Source organism: Rhinichthys klamathensis, unplaced genomic scaffold, assembly GCF_029890125.1.
Source record: "Rhinichthys klamathensis goyatoka isolate OS25496 unplaced genomic scaffold, OSU_Roscu_1.1 h1tg000168l_1, whole genome shotgun sequence".
In the NCBI taxonomy this organism is placed as follows: domain Eukaryota; kingdom Metazoa; phylum Chordata; class Actinopteri; order Cypriniformes; family Leuciscidae; genus Rhinichthys; species Rhinichthys klamathensis.
Genome location: NW_026606699.1, coordinates 1012784 through 1038627, shown reverse-complemented (window position 1 = coordinate 1038627; position 25844 = coordinate 1012784). Strand labels below are relative to the sequence as shown.

Genomic DNA, 25844 nt, shown 5'->3' with positions numbered 1-25844 from the left:
GAGTTGATGTTTAAACTATCACTTAAAGTAGCAAAGAGCCATGTTTTCTTCTTGTGCACTAATTAAACAATAGGTTTAGATGTACTGTTGATTTACTAAGCGATCAGACAGATCATTTTCACCAGCTGGACCATAAAACATGAGGATAAAATCCCTTCGAAATCATGCATTGAAATCATGAAATCATTGAAATCATGCAATCTCCCTAGCAACAGCATTGCAATTTCCTGGAAACCTCCCAAGCTACCTAGCAACCACATAGCAACATCCTGGAAACCACCCAAACACCCTAGCAACATCCCGAGAACCACACAAAACCCTAGCAATCGCATAGTAGCATCCTGGAAACCACCCAAAACCATTAAAAACACCCTAGCCATTGTATAGCAACACCCAAGCAACCACATAGCAACAACCTGGAAAAAGCTCCCTAGCAACCACATAGAAACAGACTAAAATCACCGTAGGCATTGTGATTGACAGCTGTTTGGGCATTGTGCATTAGCTGTTGCTCAACCCCACTGGTGTAAAAATGTCCTGGAGGTTTTCCGGCAGTAGCTGTTGTATTTTGTGATGTGATTCACGTGTACGGCCGTGAGAGAGTTCAGGTGTGTTGAGAGGGTTGAGCGCCTGAGGCCGTGAGCAGAAACAGTCTGATTTATGGAGCAGAAGCTCTAATGGAGAGTCTGAAAGTCCAGTAAACGTCTCCTGTGATTTACACCACTCAGTAATCAATGAGATTTTACTGTCACTGATGGATGGCCATCTTTACATCCACCAGACACTCCATCTTGTACTTCATAAAGTGGGAATTTCCCAGTCTTTGAACAGGGAAGGATAATCTATAGGCAGCATTCGTGTTTCGGCCACTTTTACAGTCTCACACTAAGTCGTTTTAGTGTGTCTTTAAGCTGCTGTAGGAACAAACGCTGTCTTTATTCAGTCCTAAACGTCACAATATTCACAATGATTTTGATGCCAATATCGAAGTAAGCAACATGAATCATTTTTTAGTTCATTGTTGTCCAGGTCTCAGTGGGACTGTATTGTGAGAGTAAATGTTGACAGTAGGTTTTGTTTTATGTGTTTTTGAGTAAAGGGAAAGACTTGGTGATCGATGTTCTGTTATACTGGAGTTTCTGTGATGTTGGTGTTTTGTGGTTACTGTTATAAGAGTGGAGCTTGTGTTTAGGTTGAGTTCGTTGCTCATCCCATACATTACTGTACATTTATTAAAATAAGTTATATTTAGCAGGCTAACATGCCTTTGCCAGCTTGCAGTTAACTAAAAGAGATTCATTTGAGTTACTTTGATCGTATATTGGGCTTTACTGAATTCAAATAGAGCCCTGTTTGCTTCTAGTGCACTAGGTAAACAATAGGTTTAGATGTGCAGTTGATTTGCTACGTGATCAGATCATTTTCACCAGGTGGACCATAAAACAGAAGTACCACCCAAACACCCTAGCAATCGCATAGCAACATCCTGGAAACCACCAAATAGCAACATCTTGGAAACCACTGTAAACACCGTAGCAAACACATGTGAAATGTGAAAAACGTGTGTGTGGCGTCGCTCCCTGTGAACATGCAAGCGTCACGCGTGTGAGAGAAGCTCCTCCGCTCCAGCGCTGATGAACGTTCAGAAATCTCACGGAAAAATATTTCACAAGGAATTATATTTTGCATAAAGAAAATGTATATTTCATTGCAATTAAACACATTTTATCAATATTAAACACAAAAATCATAGTCTCATGCAATAATGATTGTTAAAAAAATGCATGAATTAAATACCACCATGCGATTTACAAAATACCCCTTGAACCAGGACCTTGAGCTAACTTTTTGCCATGCCTGCCAATGGCCGGTGACTTAAGAAAATGTACCAGACATAAATATAGTCTTCGCAAAAACAGGCAATAATGACACCAAAACTTTAGATACCAGTGAAAATTCACAATTTTCTATTTCAATTTTGATACCACAGCTAAAACATTATTAAACACAAACAATCAGTAAAAAAATAACAAATAATCAAATTCCAAGCAAAAGCACAAATAAATACAATATAACAGATATAAATGAAATAAACAATGTTTTTCAGGTACAGAAATTTAATAAAGTAAGCAAGTGTAAAATAACACTGCATAGTCTTCACTGTATAAATAAAACTTCCTTATTAATTAATCCTTATTAAAGTACAAAAGTTATTCAGTCTTGAGCAGTGTGAGATTTTTTTCTTTGTCTTTTTTTGAATGATTAACATTAAACACACAGACAGCAGCAGGAATATTAGGCCGTGTGTCCACCAAAGCGTTTTTCCACGCGCCTGGCGTATGTTTTCAATTGTTTTCAATGGGAGCGCCGCGTTTTTAGAACACCATGAGCGCAACGAGGCGCTGGATGTTTTTTTCACGCTGAAGCGCTGAGAGCTCGGCGTTTTTACTGGTCGCCGAGAGTTGAAGAATGTTCAACTTTGGATAAAACGCAGCGCTCATCACTGTCACTTTTTACCCAGCCGTCCAATCACAGTGGAGGAGGGGCGGGGCTAATACCACACCGACCAACTGTCACAACATTCTTTCTGTACAACGACATCAACCAGCAGAGCTAACCGAACAAAATGGATGAAAAATAAATTTTCAGTATGAAACAAATTATCGCTCGGTGAACAAAACACTCTCAAGCGCCCACAGCTAGGCGTTTTCAGCAGAGCGTCTAGCGTTTTCTGCTGGCTAAAAACGCTTTGGTGGACACACGACCTTAGGCTGCTGTCACTTTAAGAGTGAATGCACGGATCTAATGTACTGATACGGTTACAGATGCATTTACTTTCTCAACTGTTAACATTCACTTAAGACATAACCGACTATGTTTATAAGGATACTCGCTATTTTTTTACATAGTTTTGTGTGAATTTGTCCGCTCAAGTAAGTGAATTTGTCCGCTGAATATTGAAATAGTCCAGGCTTAAACTTTCGTGATTATGCAGGGCAGGCCTGTCAACTTTCCCGAGCGTCGCTCACGTTTGTTCATGTATTGTTAGAGTTCATAAAAATGTTACCGCCCAACTGGCGAGTCACACCGTTTCATATTCTCGTCGACGCCGATTTTTACGCGCATTTGTCGCTTGTCGAGTGTTAATTTAAGCCCTGCCTAGAACTCATAGCTAAATTATATGATTTATGGAAATTAGTTTAATTGTCATGAAAATAATGTGATGAAATAGAAATATCACATTTTGCATAAAGAAAATCCTGTCATGTGATGTTGGAGTGAAATTTGGACCTGTTCTCACGTTTGGTGAGATCTTCTTTCAGAGATCATGAGCAAAGAGCTAAAACAACTTTCCCATAGTGCATCTGTGTGCGGGTCAGCGGCCAATCGCTCTCTGGAATGTGCAGTCTTGAGTGGAGCTCTGAAGCTTCACTCACGCAAGACAAAACCACCACAAACACACGTCCCGCCTCAAACCTCTCGAAAGGACATGAAAATCCTGTCATTGACTCAGCTATATGTGTTTTTTTAGTGGAACACAAAAGATTTTTAGAATGAAAATGAACAGTGCTTTATACGGTCAAGCTCCAAAAAGATCCCAACTGTTGTCCATACGCCTCATGCACTATAATCTGAGGTCATACGATGCTTAGTGTGAGGGACAGACTGAAACATTTATAAATGTCATGTGAAAATGCATCATGTCAGGTTTGCCGTCAATGCAAATGCAAAGTTTGAATATGCAGAGCCGAGAGCTGCGGTCTATTGTTGCTTATTGCTCTGTATTTCTGCTTAAATATTGGATGACAGGGATACAGACATTTTTACAAATTATTTTTTCCCAAAAGTGCAAACTGGTTTCAAATGCTGTGGTTTGCAGAGCAGTTTTTCTGTCCATGTCAGACCTGTTTGTCCATGAACTCCAGCAGCTTCCGGTTCGACAGCCAGCGCTCCTTGTTCCCGTTCCTTCCCTTTGTGTGCTTTAAAACACACTAAACATTCATCTCAGCAGGACACCAAAACAGTCTTATTGTAATATTATTTATACTATTATAGTATTTGTTCATATTTTAAATTTGCTTTTATAATTTTTTCCCCATTTTTTTATTTTATTTGCTTTTGTTGTATGTGTGTATATATATATATATATATATATATATATATATATAAACTAATATTTATAATCATAACTGAACTAATAATAATCAGATTTATTACTGTATATATAAACTAATAAAAATAGCACATAACAGAATTAAACAAACGTATGTAAATTAAACTAATACAACTTATATATATAGATATATAAATTAATAATAATTATAACTAAAATAATAATAATCATATTTATTACTGTATATATAAACTAATAAAATTAGCGCATAACAAAATTAAATTAATACAACTTCATTTTACATTATTTCAGCTTTATTTAAATTACCAATATATTTTTTTGTTAGTATTTAGTTGTTGTTAACAGTAACAGCTCTTCTTCAGTCGGACTAGAGTCCCGCATCTGCTGTGATGAACTGTTGTAGACACACGATCGTTCCAGCTGGAGGAGAACGTGATGATATTTATTATAGAGTTAATCCTCCCGGATCTCCATCGACATCGTTAATTCTCACTTATGATTAATTGAGGACATTTATTATGTAACATCGGCTGTGTGCCGTGTAAGGCTTTATTATTATGATTGATCCAAATGTAATCTTTAACCCGGGAGCAACTGCTAACTCAAACAACTCGCTCCGAGAACGAGGAAACTGTACGAGAAATACATCCTGAAGAAATCATGAGTGGATGAATGGAAAATGAAAATTGCTATCATTTACTCTTAGCATAATGTCCATAAACAACAAATAATAACATAAATGCGGATATTTTCCTCACACGACAACAAAGCATCATATAATCTGAAATATGTGCAGTAATTGTATGAACTGTTGTTGTAAGGGGTATTTGACACTGTTTGTCTCCGTTCACTTTCATTTTTGTAAAAGGAGCAGCGTCGTTGAGGATGAGTAAATGAGTAATTTCATTCATTTTCATCTTAACTGTCATATGATGTCAGTATGATTTCAAGTCATGTCAACTTCTGATTCAACCAGTCACATGAGTTTGGGGGCGGGGCTATCTGTTTGACTGACCAATGACAGACAGGGGGAGTGTTTGTTGAAGCTGTTATTATTATTATTTTTGCAGCTCTGTTTGTTCTCTATTAAAACTTGAGTTTTAACAAGCTGTTTAGTTGAAAGGGTTAACCCACTGACCTCACTATAAAGGTCATAGAAAACATCATTTATTGCCTTTCATAGCACACGTTGTGTTTGAGTTGAAGTTGTCAAGGTCATTGAAATGAGATTGGAAAGCGCCGTCGTGCTTCAGTCGCGATGGCAACAGAACAGTCCTGGCCGTAACACGCCATTCCTGCTCCTTTAATGACTGGAAACTTTTCAGTGCACTTTAAATCCTTCAGGGAACACATTTTTAATTAAATTTGCACTTTTAAGAAAATGGAAAATAAGTGTGTTCATTAAAGCGATTGGAAATCTTTTCTAAGACGTACAAACACTCACAGACGCATAAAGAGGCGTGTTAAAATGTCAGCTCGGCTGTGTGGCGTTTAATGGCGGTCTGACGCACTTTATTACACGCTCTTGGATGTGACGAGGCCTCTGTCGGGCGCTGAGGTCAGAGGTCACCATCCACCAGCCTGAAGCCCAGAAGGGGCCCGTCTGCTTGGCCGGCTCTCAGAGGACTGTGGGAGCCCTTCTTTGCATTGTGCTTGCTAAATCAGTCGGAGACGCTCTTAAACACATCTGACATTCTCCGGCTCACTGAGGAACCTGACACGCACACTGCTGAGATGTTAACTTCTTCTTCTTGCATGCATGTCATTTAATGTTTTTTTGTCTCTGAGAGTCTAAAGAATTTTGACAAATTGCAATCTAAAAGGCAACATGATCAGCATTAAAATATTAAAGTTAAAGTGTGTGGTTTCTGCCTCACTAGCGCCACCACATGGCAAAATGATTGTTTTCAAGCAGGTTTCCTGAAGACTTCCTGCTCAAAAAAGTGATTGTGAGAAAAGGGAAAAAGTGAATCAAATCAAATACAGCTGAAATAAAACAAAAACATAAATAAAAATGAAGCTAAAAGTATTAAACAAACTAATATAAATGACAAAATGACTCAAATTTAAACTAAAATTGAACTGAAAATATGAAGATAAAAGTTTATTAAAAATAGTATATAATTAATACTAAAATGACATTAATAATAAAGTTAATATTTTGAAGCAAAACTGTTTCACTATGTTTTAAGAAATAATAATAATAGATTATTTGAAATATTCTTAAATTATTCTAAATTTATAATAGTTTTTTTTTTTTAATTCCGGCTTTTTGTTTCCTTTATTATTATTATTATTATTATTAAATTATTTAATCTTAGAGTAGTTGTACCACTCTGACATTTGTTACTTAATACTCTGCGAAAATTGAAATTATATAATTTTAAATTAGTTGACCATAGAAGAGGTTTATTCAACTCTTTTTCTGTTTGAATTGCATTTTTAATGTATTTTTTAAATAAATTAAAGTCTGGACACTGAAAAATGAGCATGCCATCTTTGAGCCGAGTGCAGATAGACAACAGAAGCAGGTCTTTTGATCGGGACGGGTGATTCACTCGTTCAACATTTAATGAATTCGTTTGAGAGTTAAAGGGAATATTCAATAGATGACCATTTCTGACTGTCTAACACTTTCAAGTCCTGTCAGACGAGATGTAACTGAGCAAGTGCATGTACTTTGACATTTTACATGAACGTACAAGTAAAAGAATGTTGTGATTAAAAGAATGTTGCTATCTTTATATATGATACTCAGAGGTGCGAAACAAATGTTTTATCTCTAGTTATTACATCCTTCTTTAACCCGCAAAGGTTTCTAAATGAAGGCGGAGCAGCAGTTTGATGCCATAATTACAGTCATATTAGCAATGAACCAGAAATCCAATCTGTGCTTTAACTCTCTGCGGTCAAAACAGACCGAAGACAAGCTAACTTTTTTTTAAATGAAATGAATGTACTATATTTTCTTTCAGTAATATTTATGCTTTATTATTTTGTATTCTGAGGGAATTTTTATGGTACTAGACAATATTTGCCAATAAATTATGCATTATTATTTATATATAAAATAATACAAATATTAGAAAAGTATAATATTATACATCATATTATTGTCAATTAATGCAGTTTAAGTCAAGTATTTAAAATACAATATTAATAGTAATATTATAGTGTAACCACTACTGTAGATGCATAACCATAGGGCTGTGTATAACTTCCTATAAGAGTATTTTCAGACATAATTACTTTTATTAGGTTTTGCATTTGGATATATATTTAGAGATTGTCAAAGACTACTTCATCGTCTGTTTTTCATATCGGAAATGCATTGCACATATTTGTTAGGCTTCAAGAATGAATGTAAATATAACTTGAAATCCCTTTTATTTGTTTTTGTGTTTCATATACAGTAATTAAGCAACATAAAGGGTAACGAAATGAATTCATAAAACTTTAACCATTTAATCAAACTTTTAAAATGTGATCAAATGACATAACACAGGGGTGATATAATGACAATCATTCATTTGCAACAAAACATTTTTAAGCATCTTTACTTTTATACGGTATAAATTAAAACATGGATGAAAAAATATCTTGGTAATAATCATTTTTGAGAAGAGAATTTTGCAACATGCACACTGAAAAATAATTTGAAACAATTTTCACTCAGAAATTGCTAGTTCATTTCACAAATAATTACAACAAAACAGCAAGTAACGCAATGAATTAAACATGAAAATTTGAAGTAGAAAGACTGGAAGTATTTTTCTTGTAAAACATACTCCAATAATTTTTAAAAAATTATTAAAAATTATTATTAAAAACTATTAAAAAAAATTTTTTTACAAATACAATGTAGATGTAGGCTAAATATCAAATATGTCTCAAAAGGTTATTATCGATATTGTTAATAAATAGCTATTATGTAGTTGGGTGGGTTTGAGGACGGCAGTGTGTTTCTGAGCTGGACAAGTTCAGTCGGTTTCTTCCACACACACACACACACACACACACAAATGTGCTTTGGGCTCTTGATAAAGGCAGCGTCCTTCCATGATCTCTGATTTCTGGCGCACACACACTTGCAAATCCTCCAGGAATGGTTTTCCAAAGACATGGATTGAAATCAAGTGGGGGAAGGGCCTCACAGAAAGGAAGAAAATTCTAAATAAGAGAGTAGAAAAGGGAGAGGGAATAACAGACTGCCAGAGAGAGAGAGAGAGAGAGAGAGAGAGAGAGAGAGAGAGAGAGAGAGAGAGAGAGAGAGAGAGAGAGAGAGAGGTCGGACTCACAGAGATGCATGCATTATTTATTAGCAGTATGGTCAATGGGGAAAAAAAAGGAAGATTAGCAGAGAAACAAGCGAGCCCGATCTGCCCTTCCTCACACACACACTTTCGTCTGCATCTCATCATCCTCATGCATCCAGCATTGTGAAGCTGCTTTTAAAATGTGGTTTCACTCTAGCTATGGTGAGACACCAGAGGTTAATAGAGTAACTGATAGATATCACCATACTTTTCTCAGTTGATTGATTACAATAAGAATTGCTAATATATTTCTGAAATGTTTAAAGGTGCAAATGAGGCATTATCTAATTAAATATGCACTCATTTGCATACATTTCCAGAACAAAAATCTGAACATTGGATAAAGCCAGGATCAAAATTCACGTTTCATTTTGTTTTTACAGAGGGGAATTTGGATCTCTCTTTTTATCACTCCATAAATCAGAATATACTGTCAATAGCCAGAATATAAACACATTTCCTGTATGAAGAAACCTTCAGAATATAGATAAAACTGTAAAGTTTGGTGTATGTAAAGCTGCTGAAGTGGAGATTTCTGACTCACGCCTACTAAAAGTGCACATCAGGACTGTCGCTGAAAGTTTTCTCTCTCTTTTTTTCGCAGGTTGACGCTGTCAGCTGTCAAGATGGGGAAAGGACAAAGAAGAAAATGAGATGGCAATGACTCTTCGTGTTTATTTAAATTATTTAATTTTCGGCTGATTTGACCGTCCATCTGGGACTGAGAGCAAACACGGCAGCGTGAATCCAGTCGAATCCAGTTTTACCATCGACGGCATGCGAGCGACGTTCGTTTACATCAGACTTCAAAAGGCAATTAATACGAACTGTTTGTGTATGTAGCTACCTATGTACGAAAGTATGTATGTTTGTACAGTTAAATATACATGTCTATCTAAGAGAACAAACCAAATGCCCTTCCGCGCACAATCACGCATTAGAAAATCCCTGCAATCTTCCACATTGATGGCCATGGCACGATCCCGCTGCGCACCCAATAACGATGACAATAATTCCGACAGTAATAAGCATATTGCGTTTGCAGCCTGATGGTGCACATTGACTCACTGCAGGGACTGCGCTAAAGCAATTAACAGCATCACTAATCATCATTCAGGCGGATAAATACGGTCCTTGAGTCTCGGTGTACGTCTGCGTGTGCGTTTAAATGAGTGTTAAATACAGGCAATACGCCTGCACTGGTGCTACTGTGCTTGAGAAAGAAAGACGGTCGTCCGCATTTGGAAATCAATCTGTGTTCACTGTTCCTTCCGAAGGCCCATGACAATCTTATAATGAATTGCACTTGCTAACTGATCATTAAAATGACCCGAACCATTTCTGCAACATTACTTTGAACTGTTAAAGGATGTTCACACAGGACTTGTTCTTGAATTCTTGAATTTTTTGTGTAAATCCGTCGTATGTCTGTGCTAGATGGACATCTCTGTTCCTCATTGCATAAGCGCTGCATTTTCGCATTGCATTTATGCTCTTTGTAGATGCTTTTATCCAACTTGCATTGCATTAAAAGTATACATTTAATGTGTTCATGCATTCCCTGAGATTCGAACCCATGATCTTGACGTTGCTCTACTGTTAACTAAAGGGATGTTTTAGCTTTCAATTTAGGATATGTCAAGTTAAACCCCTGTGTTGTTAAAATTCTGGGTACCATTATTATGTTCCAGTTCAAATTGGCCCTAATGGAATTCACCAATAATCACTCTACGAAAATAATAATTATAATAATGAAATAAATAAAATCTAAAACAGTATATCAAACAGTAAATCTTTAGCATTAATACTTATCACACAAAATGTGAATATTATTTTTAAAAAATACATTTGAACTCTTTCCCCGCCAGCGTTTTTGAAAAAAGTTGCCAGCCAACGCCAGCATTTTGATAATTTTCACAAAAGTTTCATGGCCCCCAGCATATTTTGTTGTATGAATCTGAGAAAATTGCATTTTTGTCCAAGTCTACATCCAGATGAGATTCAGAACGATGATTAAAACACAGATGGAGTAGATCGAGTCCATCAACACCCTCAAAGCCTCACAGTCATTACCTCATCCTGGGTCGATATTTCATTCTGTAACTTTAGGCAAATGCTGTTTAATGTTGATGATCATGTTATTTTACATATGCATCTGCTTATGTTATCTTTGTTTCTGCTTCTTCTTCGGCTGTGTTTTGATCAGGAGATTCAGTACTCTTTCAGAAGATGCAGAATAGCGCCCCCTACCGTATAACAGTGGGGGAAAAGAAAGCCGGAAAATTCCGTCAATGGCAGGAAAAGAGTTAAATGACAAATGTAGATTTTTTTTTTTTTTTTTTGGGTGTGCGCGTGCTTTCCCAAAGCTCAAACAGTAGAGCATGGCGCTAGCAATGGCAAGATCATGGGTTCGATTCCCAGCTAAATTAGCATGCATGAACTGATAAGAAGTTACAACATTTCTTTGAATAAAAGCGTCTGCCAAATGCATACATGTAAATACCCTCCGCTGTAGTCTGTGCACCTCACTTTAACCTTAAAATCTGTTTAACATTGAAAACATTTGTAATAAAAATTTTGTATGCACATTCCACAACACCTCAAAGTGTCGAAACTCTGCATGACCCTAAATGAGAAATAGTCATGCAATTTCAAGAAAATAATCCTGGTTTATCAGTATTTCTGACAACTCAGAATTTCTAACCCACAAAAAAAGTGTTGTGGGACCCAGAATACCATTTCTATTCCACTATATCCAGTTGTTTTAAAATGCAAGAATGCGTTCTGTGTGAACGGCCACTGGTTTCAGATTATTGATGAAGCTAATGCATTTCTCAAGTCAGTCTGACAGTCTGAAGAGCCCTTCCCAAAGTGCACTACTCTTTCAGCCTGCGGTTCTCAGAACGCCAGCGTACAATACTGATACTGCTCTTCCTGTTAATGTCCGTACATTCTGGTTTCTGCAAAGCAGATGAACAAGAGCTAACTGAACAATAGCAATGTTTGGCCCTGCACTGTTAACATGGCTCGAAGTAAAATGAGTTCAGATTTGTACAGTAATGCCATCGGACAGATCACCTCGTTTAGAAACAGATTGTTTAATAGGTCAAAAGCGAATGGAATGTGTGCAGACGTGCATGTCCAGTGACACATTCCCAGTTATTATACAGTACAAATCCAGACATGATCCCTTTTTATCGTATTATTAATATATTGAGTCAGCTTTAGTCATGATAGTGTGACTAACGGTCAGAGTATTAGTTAAAGAGCAATGATGTTTGTGGAATTTAAAAGGTCGCCGCCTACTGCGAATGCACTTTTCAACATATTTGTGCAACATTCCAGCTAATAAGGTCATATTTTGCACCTGTAAATTTGGTAAGGCCACGTACACACTGCACAGCCTAATTATCGGTCGTTATATATTGATAATCATAGCAACATTTCAGCGTGTCATGGCTGTAAGCAAGAAACATGGAGTCTAACCTGTTTGTTTTTAGCTGACTAAAGGAATGTTAGGAACTGAACATATTTTAATGTATTTTTGCTCCCAATTCACTGAAGGAATTATGCACTAAAATACGGCGGCGTGAATCCAATGCTTTATCTGAAACACCCAGAAGTGGAGTGACAGCCTTATTAATCTGCAGTGTGAACGGGGTCTTATTCAACTAACCGGTTTATACTTCGAACATCGTCTCATCCATATTTTCAGAGTGACCTGCTAAAATGAAGAGACTGTTTTTATGTTGCCACAATGAAGAGAGCTGTAATTCTGTCAGAAGCCAGCGTAACGGGCCACATTAATGTCTCCACACCTGTTGCGACATCACTGGATTCCAGCCAGTATTAGCAGCCGAATAATAATTTTCCATGCAACGTGCGTGCTTTAAACATGTAAGAGCTCCTCCTGCCTTTGTGGCAGACACAGCCTTGCATGCAAAACCACATGCTGTATTTTAGGTGTGTGTAGAGTTTCTCCTTTTTTGTGCTGGGCAAGAAAAACGTACGAGACTTGGAATGGAGAAAATAGAAGTAATAATAATATTATTGCACATTTAGCACTGTGACGAACACACAAATCACAAAAAAAAAAAAAAAAAAAAAAAAAAGAAGACATCATGTTTGCATAATCATTGGCGCTTGCTTCAAAGTTGGTTATTAAATCGATATATATATATAAATGTGTAAATCTACCATGAAAAGGGAACAGCTTTAGATTCCCGGTTTGGACATGCTATGGAATGTGCTGTCAATACCATGCTATTCACTGAATCTTTAATTCATCTGTGAATATTTAATCTTTTTGTAATCTTTGTTATATACTAGGCTGTATATAGTATATGACGAGGGGTCGAGACGCCAGTGTGACAGTGACGCTTCAGCGGTCTTGACTAATTCATATTCCGTATATATATATAATACTGGTTGGGGAAAAGGCGTCGAGGTTCGACATTGCATCCCGCTGTGCTGAACACTGAATCTGTGTTTTTGCTTCACTTGCCTATATATTTTGTTCTTTTTGTAAGATGCACTGAAATAATGCAGAATTTCGACAAACAGTTCTGGAACCTAGAAGTATAACTGGTCACTTTATAACAAAACGAAACGTAGAATATATTAGAGTAGTAATTGCATTATTTGTTAGGAACTGTATGTAATGTTATTATGGAAGATGTAATGTCCTTCTGTAAATGTTGTTTATCGTTGTTTTACCTGAAATAAATAAAGTTTATTAATGCTTCAAACCAACCACCCTTTTCACAATTGAACCCCATAAGTGATGATTTGGAGATCTGTGCATTGATTTAAATAGAAGATGGCATTAGCATGTGACTAATCTGAACTATTTTGAACTATATTAACAAACTGAGTTTAAAAAGTTGCTTTTGCAATGTTTAACCCTTTCATGCATGAATTATACAATGTGTCTTTATTGTATTGTAGCACTTTATTTTACAGTTCTGTTTCCCATGTACTTACTATGTACTTATTACAGTAATTACAATAACTACTAACCCTGAACCTAACCTTAACCCCTGTAGTTACCTTATATTACCCAGCATTTCTTAGGTAAGTACACGTATACTTTAAAAATAAAGTGCAACCTTTTTTATTGCTCTTAGGGCATGAAAAACAAGATTTGAAGAACAAAGAGATTTTCAGATGGTATGCGTTTGTGTCTTTAACTGACAAGATACTGTAATACAGTAATACAACTGCATTTAACAAACCAATGAATAAATGCAAAAACAATCAAATGCAAAAATATATAATACAGCTTCACTTGTTGCAAAAGCTATTTAGTTTGTTCCCGTTCGACCAGCCGTCGGAGAAGCACTTCATACACGTTGAACTTTGCGTGTCTTTGATATCCGAACATGAGGACGCGGTTCCATCGAAGATCTACAACCCGTGAAGGTACAACTCTGTGGAAACGCTCACGCTTCCTTGTTCATTTACCCTTATTAGCTGATAACTCTAATTATGTTCAAAATAGGCAAATTTCTACCGTAACGCTCCTCAAAACTTCAGACTGAAATCTACATTGATCTATTGATGTTTTCAGACCGTGGACAAACTAGCGATCAGGGACCGGTTGCATAAACTGCTCTAAGACTAGTCTTACTAGTTATTCATCAAAATATTTCTGTAAGACTTTATAACTTAAAGCTACATAAAAACATAGATTGGTCTAATTTGTTACCAAGAAGTATGACTGATTACCCCTAACTAACTGCTATTTGGTCATACTAGTTCTTAAGACAGTCTTAACATGGCTATTATGCAACTGGCTCCAGGTATTTTCAATCCCATCTGAAATAAGCAGTGTTAGAGGTAACGCATTATTACAAGTATCATGTAATCAGATGACTTTTTTGATGTAACGGGTGAAGAAACGTATTGCAAGTAACGTGCATTATGTAATCGGATTACTTTTTTGATGTAACGAGTAAAGTAGCAAGTAATATACATTACGTTATCCGATTACTTTTTGACATAACTGCAAATTACATTCTAATAACACAAATACTTCTATCTACATCCAAAAAAAGTTACTGCAGCTGGAGTAATTTCAGGATAGAAGGAATGGATGGATATTCCGGAGCAATTTGGCATTTCTAACTGGTTGTCGGCCAACTTGGTTTGGAGTTTGAAAATAAATCCACATGCAATAGCTTGCCACTTGGTGGCATAGGATGATGCACTAGTGTTCACTGTAGTGGTTGGTGTGTAACTATGCCATCAAAACCCATGCCTAAGTAAGAAAATGGCTTTTTGAATAGCTGATTAAGTCAAATGAGGAACTCAAGGACTCATGAGGAAAAGGTTCACAAACAGACATTATCAGTGAGTTTACATGTCATCGAGAACCCTAGTTCTTGACTCAACTTTAAAGAGCACTTTATGCCAAAAAGGTTCTACTGTATTGCATAATTCTTTCATGTTTAACAGGTTATTTAAAATGTTCCATAAGTGATAAAAGTATGTTTACGAGCTGCTCAATTAAAAAATTGAATTAAAACTAAATCCATAAAATGATCCCATGATAGGAACCCCTAAAAGGTTCTATATGAAGTGCCTGACAGAAGCTTTTAAGGTTCTATATAGAACCTTTTCTTCTAAGAGTGACACATTTAAAATGCAATATTTTGGAGTTTTGCTCTCTGAATTGTGCACAAATTAAGGTCCAATATGAGCGACAGAACTGCATTTCATGCTTGTTGTTATACAAAATGGAAAATGAATATTTACGCATGCAAAAGTTGTTTTGTATTCCAGCCAGTATCCAGACTCTTAGTGAAGGCTGTCTTTACATTCCCCTGTCATAGCAAATCATGTTCCTCTCATTTCTCTTACAGACACACACAGTAACCAATAGGAAGACAGCAGTCTGAGCTTCACCTTAGGGGCCGTCTCTGTTTTTGTGCAAGCAGATTGTGTTCGCTGACTTTTAGAAGTATGCAGATGGTCAATAGCCTATAATTATTGGCTGTGTGCGTATACGGTAAAAACATTTCACAGCTTTATGTCATGTACATTTATGCATTTGGCAGATGCTTTTATCCAAAGTGACCTTCATTGCATTGAAGGGAAATTTGATCAGTTCAAAACAAAATTGCAAATGTTTTTAAGAGCTTTCTGTAAAAATGGATCTGCATTAATGTGATGGCACAATTTATAAATTGATTTTAATAATTTCCCAGGCAGCAATTGCTACATTTAAGAAATGTTTGTATGAAAATGTAAATTATCTATACAAAGTATAAAATTACTATAGCCTATCTTTATCCTTGTTATCATTATGTACCTTAATAGCCATATTTATTTGACGGAAATGAAAACAAAGCTGTGTTTGGGATAGACTGTCTGTTCAAAAGATTGCAAAATAATGTTTTCCTAGAGATTTTGTTAATGTATTTTCAATGTTTCATCAACAATCAGCCAGAGCTGTGCACAGTATAACTCAATACATGAAACGTCATGATGAGGTCACATGACAATGTCAAATCAAGTCAAGACTGTGATGTCACAAAGTTCAAATACAATTTCAGCTCTAAAGCTAGCAATAAGACAATTGTCAAATGTGTCATTACTCAGTTCAATGTTGATGCAATTACTGTACTTGTACTTGCTGCATTACATTTTTAAGAACAATCAACTTGGGTGTGTATGTCAACTTAAATTACTTTAAACTGACTTACAAAAATTACGTATACCATATAACTTAAAAATACATTTTAAAATGACAACATGCATTGCTAATGAAAGTTCATAGGAATGAAGTAAACTGGAGAGACAAATGGTGTTATTATTTAGCTCAATTTACTTCAAGCTTGGTTCTCATCCTTTAAATCGATCATATTACAGAATAGTAGCCTGAGTGTCTTTTAAACCCCAACTGAGCAAGACAAAGGCAACAATGCAGCATATATAACTACATCCTGTATCTGTACGGGTTTGTTTACAGTATACAGTGTATAATGTTTAATTCAGTTAGCAGCCTCCATTCTGAATTTGTATTTGTCATGTAAGCAAAAGTTGACAAGACAAATATAGCAGCATTCTCTTTGACTTATTGTTCTTCTGTCTAAAGTGAGCAGATAAAATGCGTTCCATTCGACACCCCTATATACACTCAAAGAACAAACGTTAAAAGAACGTAAAAAGAACGCAAAACGAACCCCAAGCGAAAGAAATCCCGACGCTCCCTAACACGAGCCATCTGTCCGTAAACCCCGCCCGCGTTTCGCTTATGAACAGCAGACAGCGGGGCGCCTGGAAACAGGTTTGAACAGCTCACAGAAACTCTGACTCCACACAGCGCGACTCTTTATTCTTGTCAGGCATTTGTGTGCTTTTCTTTTCTTCGCTCGTTTCGTGATCCGAGGAGCAGCGTCTGGGGCGCCGCCGCACTTTCCTAAAAGTTTGTCCGGAGTAAAAGCCCGTTTGACAGGATAAATCAACAGAAGGAGGAAGAGCGCTGGCGCAAAAGGAGACAAACCGCAGAAGGAAAGTATGGCCGCGCGCGATGCGTCCGCGCTCTTCCTGCTCGCCTTTGGAATATTGGGAGTGAGCGCGCAGTACGGAGACCGCGGCATGTCGATTCCCGAGCACGGCTTCTGCCAGCCCATCTCCATCCCTCTGTGCACGGACATCGCGTACAACGAGACCATCATGCCCAATCTCCTCGGCCACACGAACCAGGAGGACGCGGGGCTGGAGGTGCACCAGTTCTACCCGCTCGTCAAAGTGCAATGCTCGCCGGACCTCAAGTTCTTCCTGTGCTCCATGTACGCGCCGGTGTGCACGGTGCTGGAGCAAGCGCTACCGCCGTGCCGCTCGCTGTGTGAGCGCGCGCGTCAGGGCTGCGAGGCTCTCATGAACAAATTCGGCTTCCAGTGGCCAGAGAGTCTCGCGTGCGAATCGTTCCCGGTGCACGGCGGAGAGCTGTGCGTGGGTCAGAACACGTCGAGCGCGCCCGTCAACCCGACGCCAGATGTGACACAAGCGACACCCGACCACAACCGAAAGGGGCGTTTTAAATGCCCGGCGTCGCTAAAAGTGCCGCCGTACCTCAACTACCACTTTCTGGGCGAGGAGAACTGCGGCGCGCCATGCGAACCCAAAAAACTCCACGGGATGATGTACTTCAGCGAGGACGAGCAGAAGTTCGCGAGGATTTGGATCGGGATTTGGTCGGTTTTGTGCTGCGCGTCCACTTTGTTCACCGTCCTGACTTATTTGGTGGACATGAAGCGCTTTAGTTACCCGGAGAGACCCATTATATTCCTTTCCGGGTGTTACACGATGGTGTCCATCGCGTACATCGCCGGGTTTCTGCTGGAAGACAAAGTGGTTTGCAACGAGCAGTTCGAGAATGAGTTCCGGACGGTGGTGCAGGGCACCAAAAAAGAAGGCTGCACCATTCTGTTCATGATGCTGTACTTCTTCAGCATGTCCAGCTCCATCTGGTGGGTCATTCTGGCGCTCACCTGGTTCCTCGCGGCCGGGATGAAATGGGGCCACGAGGCCATCGAAGCGAACTCCCAGTACTTCCACCTGGCGGCGTGGGCAGTCCCGGCCATCAAGACCATCACCATCCTGGCGGTGGGTCAAGTGGATGGAGATGTCCTGAGCGGAGTCTGCTTCGTGGGCATCAACAGTGTGGACGCGCTCCGTGGCTTCGTCCTCGCGCCCCTCTTCGTCTACCTGTTCATCGGCACCTCGTTCCTCCTGGCGGGGTTCGTGTCTCTGTTCCGCATCAGGACCATTATGAAGCACGACGGCACCAAGACGGAGAAGCTGGAGAAGCTGATGGTGCGCATCGGCATCTTCAGCGTCCTGTACACGGTTCCGGCCACCATCGTGATCGCGTGCTACTTCTACGAACAGGCCTTTCGCGCGCAGTGGGAACAAACCTGGAGCGCGCAGTCTTGCAAGACCTACGCGGTGCCGTGTCCCGCGCACAACCCGCAAATGAACCCGGATTTCACGGTGTTTATGATCAAGTACCTGATGACACTGATTGTGGGAATCACATCTGGATTCTGGATATGGTCCGGAAAGACGCTGAATTCATGGAGAAAGTTCTACACGAGACTGGCAAACAGCAAACATGGAGAAACAACAGTGTGACGAACTGCTTTTTTTATCCGTCACTTTTTTTCTGATGGAAAACAACTGTTTAAACAGATGTACATAAACATTGTGATTTTTTTTGTAAGTATATATTTGTATTTAAATCTCACGTGGATGTTCTTTTTTAATCAAAGGAACTTTTTGTTTGGGACAGACCGTATTGTTTTGGAGATTATTTATGCCTTTTCTCTTGGAATGTTCTGGGTGGGGATCTGTTTTTTAAGCCTGTATGTAAAACTGTGTCTTTTTTATCGACATCAGTATTTCCACGGGCAAATATTCAAACTGCTTTTTACATGCAAATAATGCAGAAATAATAATAATGTGTGTGAATTGTGCACCCAGCACTTATGGCTGCAAATAATGGAAAGAATTGAGCTTTAAATTAAAGCTTTGTGACTGAGATTTGTCTGAGTGCAGATGAATTATAGTACTGGAATGTTTTATGGAGGCTGAGGACAAAAACAGTAAGTGCTCATGGTTGATGTGTGCTGGAAAATCTGCTTAACCCAGCATGAACTGGTTTGCTGGTCTCCAAATCTGGTCTGGCTCGGAGAGCAGCAATCTCAGGCTGTTTTAAAATGTTTTTAAGATGTAAAGTCAAGTGCCTTTTTTCATTTTGGAGCAGCATTGGGCTCAGGCCTGCACTTTGGTTTAACTCAAAGAAATGTTACATGTGTTTCTTCAGTCTGTATTAATGATGCTTCTGAAGGCTTTGTGTTCTCCAATGGCTCTTTTGCACAGAAGTACCTCTAAATATACAGCTAGAACAGGATGGATGGTGTTCGCAATGCACTTCTCAAATAGTTTAATGTCTGTATTGGTATCGTAACTAATCCATGAATATGATGTGAAAATTGGCATGTCGACTCTCTGGTGCGAATGTGTGGCGATAAATCGGGCCGATATTTGGCCCTTTTGAGATGGTCATCAGCGATAATCGTGTCCGCTCGTCCTGTTTGTCATTTCCTAAATCTGCCGGCAGGCATGCTAATGGATAATGCAATTCAGATTTTTGAGTAATGCTGCATTTCATTTCTGGTTATCGGTATCAACATCAGACATTAATAACCCCACATCGGTCAAGCACTACATGGTAATTCACATCAACCTGTTCATAATTCTTCATGGTTTGTCATGTCATCGTGTGCTTTTTTGAGAAAATGTTGATTCTTGATTGTTTATGGCAAATATCTCATGCAAATGAATGTTTTTGTTTTTCCAAAGGAAAATGCACATGGTGATTGCGGAAAGCACTGGCTGATAGAGACCTGCTCTTGAACTCCTGTTCTGTTGAGATGCGTCATGCATGAATCTGACATGTATTTAATCACTCATTACAGTTTTCTACACCGGTGACATCTGTTATTTTCTGCTTTCTCATACTTCTGTGATACTATCAAAAAAACCTTTATATTTATAGACAATAGTTTATATTATTCACTTCTTTAAAGAATAAACTTCTCATTTGTACAAAATGTTTCTTTGCTTTGGCAAGTGAGTTTTTGATGGATGATTTTTTTTTGTTTTTTTCAAAAATGTAAATCCAGTCATCATTTACTCACCCTCATGTCGTTCCAAACCTGTAAGATTTTGCTCATCTTCAGAACACAAATGAAGATCTTTTTGATGAAATCTGAGAGCTTTCTGTCCCTCCATTGACAGCTACGCAACTACTACTTTGACGTTTCAAAAAGTTCATAAAGAGATTGTAAATCTAATTTTAGATTAGTCCAGTTTAGTCCAATATTTCTGAAAAGACGCGATTGCTTTATATGAAGAACAGATTGAATTTAGGCTTTTATTCACTTTCATCAACTCACACATCAGTTGTGGTAAACGGAAGCTCAAGCATGTTCGCTTGACATGCGAGAACCAATGAGGTTCATTCTCGTGTTACGCAGCACATTTGAGCTTCAGCAAGAACCAATGAGGTTCATCCTCGTGTTACGCAGCACGTTTGAGCTTCAGCGAGAACCAATGAGGTTCATCCTCGTGTTACGCAGCACGTTTGAGCTTCAGCAAGAACCAATAAAGTTGTTCTCACGCGTCAAGCAGGTTCGGTTGAGCTTCTGTTTATGTTCGCTGATCAATGTTTAAATGTGAATAAAAGCCTAAATTCAATCTGTTCATGATATAAAGCTCAATTCATATGAGCTCATTCATTTACGATCTCTTTATGAAGTTTTTGAAGCGTCAGTAGTTGCATAGCTGTCAATGGAGGGACAGAAAGCTCTCAGATTTCATCAATGAGATCTTCATTTGTGTTCAGAAGATGAACAAAACTCTTACGGGTTTGGAATGACATGAGGGTGAGTACTGTAAATGATGACTGGATTTTCACTTTTAAGTGAACTATTTTAAGTGTTTTTTAATACGGTTACCTGGTTTTACTACGAGGCCTGCTTCTGTTTATAATTGTGTTACTTATTATTATGCAATGATTTTTGTCAGATTGAGACAGACTTTAAAAACACTTTAGCTACAATAAGATTCTGTATTAGCTAATGTATCATGAACTAACAATGTTTTTAATGCATTTGGTCTATGGTAATTCATAAATGGAGTTTTGTTCATTGATATCACGTTAGTTCATAATGCATGAATAAATTAACATTAACCAAGAGTAAATGCTGCCAAAAAATAATGCTCGTTGACTATTTCTGTAACTAATGTTGACGTATACAACCTTATTGCAAAGTGTTATCGGGACTTGAGAGATGTTTGGTTATGTAATATAGGGCAGACTGTACTACATATGGCTGCAGGTTGTTTGTGTTATTCAGACAGTCCTCAAATGATAATTGTCCTCTGAAGTGTTCAGCTTCTCTCATGTCTAGTGAGAACAAAAACGAATGAGTTGAACAGGTCCAGTCCTGCTTTCTAAATGTTAAGAAACTCAGTACTACATACTGTTACTGCTGACATCATTTTAGTAGACAGTTAGATGGATCCATCATGTTGAATCAAAGGGGCACAACATTTGTAAGTAAAAGTTTAATGATGATCTAAATGGCTCTAATAATTTGAGTTCATTTCATGTTTATGTAAAACCTGGAAATTTCAATGAATTTTAAAAATTGGGATTTACAGGTATAAAAAAAGTCATGTAAAGGAGTAAAATATTGGAGACTTAATGCAAATTTATATTTGTTTTCTGCTGCTCTAAATTATTTAATTTTGTGACTAGATAGCACTCTTTGTGTGCTTGTTTGAAGTTAAACATGCCCACAAACCATAATTTGTGAACTATCCGTCTGTCAGATATTTTCGTATTTTAAGTATGATCTATTACAAAATGCTTTGGTCTTAAAGCGTGGGAACTCTAAATAATGTGTTTGATAAGTTTGATGTGGTTGTTTCAATCAAGTATGCCTATATGCCCTACAGTTTTAGGGGCTGTTCACACAGAAGGCATTTTTCTGTGCTATTTTTCCCCTGTTTCCTACACGTCATTTTAAAAATGAGAGGCTCAAGGTAAAAATCCAACTTTTAAAAAAACGCGTCCAAAGTCCTTGTGCTACTTTTCCTTCCTCTGACCTGTGTCTGGTGTTGTTAAGAGTAAACTGGCCCTTATGGTGCTTCTGTTAGCAGGGAAACTTTTCCATTTGACTCATGACTATTGCGTGTAATTGAACGAATTGAGTCTCACAGAAGTGTGTCAATCTGATCTGATCTGAAATGCTGCATTCCTGCAGTTGTGCTTCATTTGTGCAGTGGAATGTCCTGCGCTGGAGAATCAGACGGCAGCGTTCACGAGAACACAGTAAGTGTGTGTCACGTGGCTTCAGACTGGACGACACCCTCCAAACCGGCCCAGATCGGCACAATCATGTTTCCAGTGTTAATGCCACCGCTAAAGTGTTTTGCAGCGGGTGCTGGCTTGTTGAACGAGAGTGTGGGCAGGATAATGTGATATGTGTAGAGATGCATGTGAAATGAATCTTTGTAATAAGCCTCTTTCACATGATTCACCTCTGGGCTTCAGGGCAGCGCTCAACAGTGTCTCGTGCCTCTTTGACAGTGTCTGTGTTCAGAATAGCATACGACTATTTCTAATATGATGCATACTGTCTGTCCATAGTATGCAAAACTTAAGTTTATTTACGTAATAATTTTAAGGCAACGGGTTTCCTCACTTTTTTAAAGTTAAGTCAACTGATCACTTTTTACAGTGTTATTAGTAATTATAGAAATATTGCCTGTGTCTTACCAGTTTAATGTAGCCTATGCATGACTGACAAATATGCCTCACATTCAATTTATTAGCTTGTTATGTTAAAATTGTAGGTTACACTTTATTTCGATGGTCCACTTTAGACATTCTACTAAACTTTGCAACTTCATGTCAGCTAGCAGTCATTAGAGTATTAGTAGACTGCCTGCTTAATATCTGCTAACTCTTGTTTTAGGCTCCCCAACAGACGGACTATAAGTAACTTTGCAACTATGCGTCAACTTAATCTACTAACCCAAACCCTAACACCTAACCTTAACCTAACAGTATTAGTCTAGTACTCTAATGAGAGTTAGTTGACATGTAGTAGCAAAGTTACTTATAGTTAGTAGAATGCCTAAAGTGGACCATCGAAATAAAGTCTAACTATTATGCAGAGTAATGACCTAAACATAATATATTTTTTGTTATACGCTTTCTTAACTTCTCTATGTTCAAACAATATGTCTTCCAATGCTTTTACAAACAGTTTTTTAAGTCAACTTAAAGGGATAGTTCACCCAAAAATGAAAATTCTGTCATTAATTGACCGTTCGCAGGCCCCTCCTCCAAAACGGCTATTGTCCAATCACACATCATAGCAACCGTTACTATGTGAGCAGGTCCGTCAAACATTGACTCCAAGCAAGATGGTAAAGCGGTGCGCCCACAGCGTTTGTAAATCGGACACTAGATACCCCGAGAGATTGTCTGGAGGAGTTGTGTTCTTTCCGTTTCAAAAGCCGAAAACACAACGTGCGCTGTCCCTACAATGGATAAAACAGTGTGGACGGCCCCACTCCCAGTTAAATGTGTCGAACATGGTTAACTCGCGTGCAGCGTGCGTGAGACTGAGACACTGAGATTAGTCAAAGACACATGGAGAAAGCAGAACAAAAGGATCCACAAAGGAAGTACGTTTTCTAAAGTGTTGTTGTTAACATGATATTTTCGGGGGGAAATGAGCAGCAGCACCTGTAGACTACAGTTTAGACTAACGTTAGAGGAGTGCACATTCGCAACGGGGAACGCATGAAGCTTACTTGACAACATCAGTTCATATCAATATCGTAACGAATAGAAATAATGTATGGTTATCTGCATCTTTCCGTCTATTATGTATAGTTACTTTTTAAACACGAAAATCGCATTCAGCATGACACGCAAGCGGTTGCCGTGGTAATGAACAACCTGCTTGTTAAAGCGAATGAATAATCCTGTATCTGAGGCAAAATGACTAAATATGCAGCGCGAGTTATATATTTCTAACTCCAAACAATTAGCCACTGAAACAGCTTATAAAATGTTCTTCAAGGCTGTGCTGGTTGCATTTGAGGTAGCAGTAACGTTACAGGTCATGGGGTTTCTCAGATTTCGCTTGAGACCGGTTTGAGAGCTTGAGAGCATTATCAGCCTCGATAGTAGTCGTGTCTCCTTCATTGCGTATTTTTATATTTAGAATATATCCCTCCACTGCATACTGTAACCCTTTTTGCCTCGATCTGGAGGATATCGCGGAGCTATTGCTCCAAAAAAGGTCACTGACGCACCTCTTCCCGTCATGGCAATCTGTGGCGCTGGTCGTGTTTGACCATTTGTTTGACGGGCGTAGCAACAATAACTAGGGGGCGTGGCTTTTGCGAACGGTCAATTACTCACCCCGTACGACTTTCGTTCATCTTCGGAACACAAATTAAGATCTTTTTGATGAAATCTTCTTTCCCTCCATTGCTAACTACGCAACTACCATTTTCGCGTTTCAAAAAGTTCATAATTAGATAGTAAAAGTAATCCATATGAATTGAGCGGTTTAGTCAAAATTTTCTGAAGAAACACGATCGTTTTATATGATGAACAGATTGAATGTAGGCTTTTATTCACATTCATTAACTCACACATCAGTTGTGGTAAACAGAAGCTCAAGCATGCGCGCTTGACGTGTGAGAACCAATGAGGTTCATCCTCGTGTTACGCAGCACGTTTGAGCTTCAGCAAGAACCAATGAGGTTCATCCTCGTGTTACGCAGCACATTTGAGCTTCAGCAAGAACCAATGAGGTTCATTCTCGTGCATCAAGCAGGTTTGATTGGCAAATTAAAACACTGTCTGAATGACAATGACTCTTGTGGCACTAAATGTCTGTTTAAAACTGGAGACGTTTAACTGAAACATGCATTTGACATGAAGGGCCGTCTAGACTAGAGAATATGCTTCAGACTAAGTGCTCTCATGTAAACAGCAGGACTTGTGTGTGTTATAAATGGACGTGCCATTACATTTTACAGGCTGGAAACCCCTTTCCGGTTGTCTGTAGAAAACTCGCCACCTCATGGAAAATGAAAACCACAAAGATATTAAATTACAGCCTGTTAACTCGAGGAATTTCTCTTCTGACTGTTCCCCTGTAGAGTTTAACTTCTGAAGCAAACACAAAAGAATAAGTCCTGTATAAGGATATAATGAACAAGTATGCACAGTTCCTGTCTGATTCAGAGTCTAAATATTTTTGGGGTATAATTATCTGATTAGATATTTTAGGAGACACTGTTAAAGAGCCTGAGATACTTTGCCAAAACACTTCATCAAGGATGTTTTCTGTGGTATATTTGGCCCCAGAATACTTCAAAATTGCATCGGATAAACACAAATGGATTTAAAAACTGGATTCTTTGCCGGATGGGGTAGGTAGTTAAAGATATTGATGGCTGCTTCATCGCTCAGATCCTATTTAGTTTCATTTATCTTTGGGGCCGATCACATGACACCATTTTCAACTAAGAACTTTTTTTATTTACAAGTGTTTTGGGGGCTTGAAAATGCAAACTTTCAAAAACGGGTTTTTGTCTCTGAGTAAACTACAAAAACGTGAATTTGTGAAACCGGTGACGTCGTGCGCATGTGTATTACATGTTTAGTCTAGGCGTGTAGTGTTTCTTTACAAAGTGACATCGCAAACTACTGGCCTGCCAGCAGAATACAGCGTTTTAGTTTTTTAAGCAGATCCGTGAGATCATTTTGACAATGTTGACGTCTG

The 25844-nt window shown here is 38.3% G+C and overlaps 2 protein-coding genes and 1 long non-coding RNA gene across 5 annotated transcripts in view; all 3 read left to right on the top strand.

Moving 5' to 3' along the window:
• cdk14 (cyclin dependent kinase 14) overlaps positions 1-9197 on the top strand; it is a 160778-nt gene extending 151581 nt beyond the window's left edge. For all 3 annotated transcript variants that reach the window (XM_056259470.1, XM_056259473.1, XM_056259472.1), the window contains one exon: positions 9056-9197. The gene's annotated coding sequence lies outside the window, so the exon portion shown is untranslated. The remainder of the gene's footprint in view (positions 1-9055) is intronic.
• Positions 9198-16710: 7513 nt separating this feature from the next.
• fzd1 (frizzled class receptor 1) lies at positions 16711-19369 on the top strand. The gene has a single exon (XM_056259469.1). It carries the CDS (start codon positions 16972-16974, stop codon positions 18589-18591), a length of 1620 nt encoding a protein of 539 aa, XP_056115444.1. The 5' UTR covers positions 16711-16971; the 3' UTR covers positions 18592-19369.
• Positions 19370-22194: 2825 nt separating this feature from the next.
• The window catches only part of LOC130091538 (uncharacterized), a 28533-nt gene continuing 24883 nt past the window's right edge, over positions 22195-25844 (top strand). The window contains exon 1 of the long non-coding RNA XR_008807824.1: positions 22195-22360. This is a non-coding gene — a long non-coding RNA (uncharacterized LOC130091538). The remainder of the gene's footprint in view (positions 22361-25844) is intronic.

Coding starts and splice junctions, on each gene's coding strand:
- fzd1 (XM_056259469.1), top strand. CDS start 16,972: ATGGCCGCGCGCGATGCGTCCGCGCTCTTCCTGCTCGCCTTTGGAATA.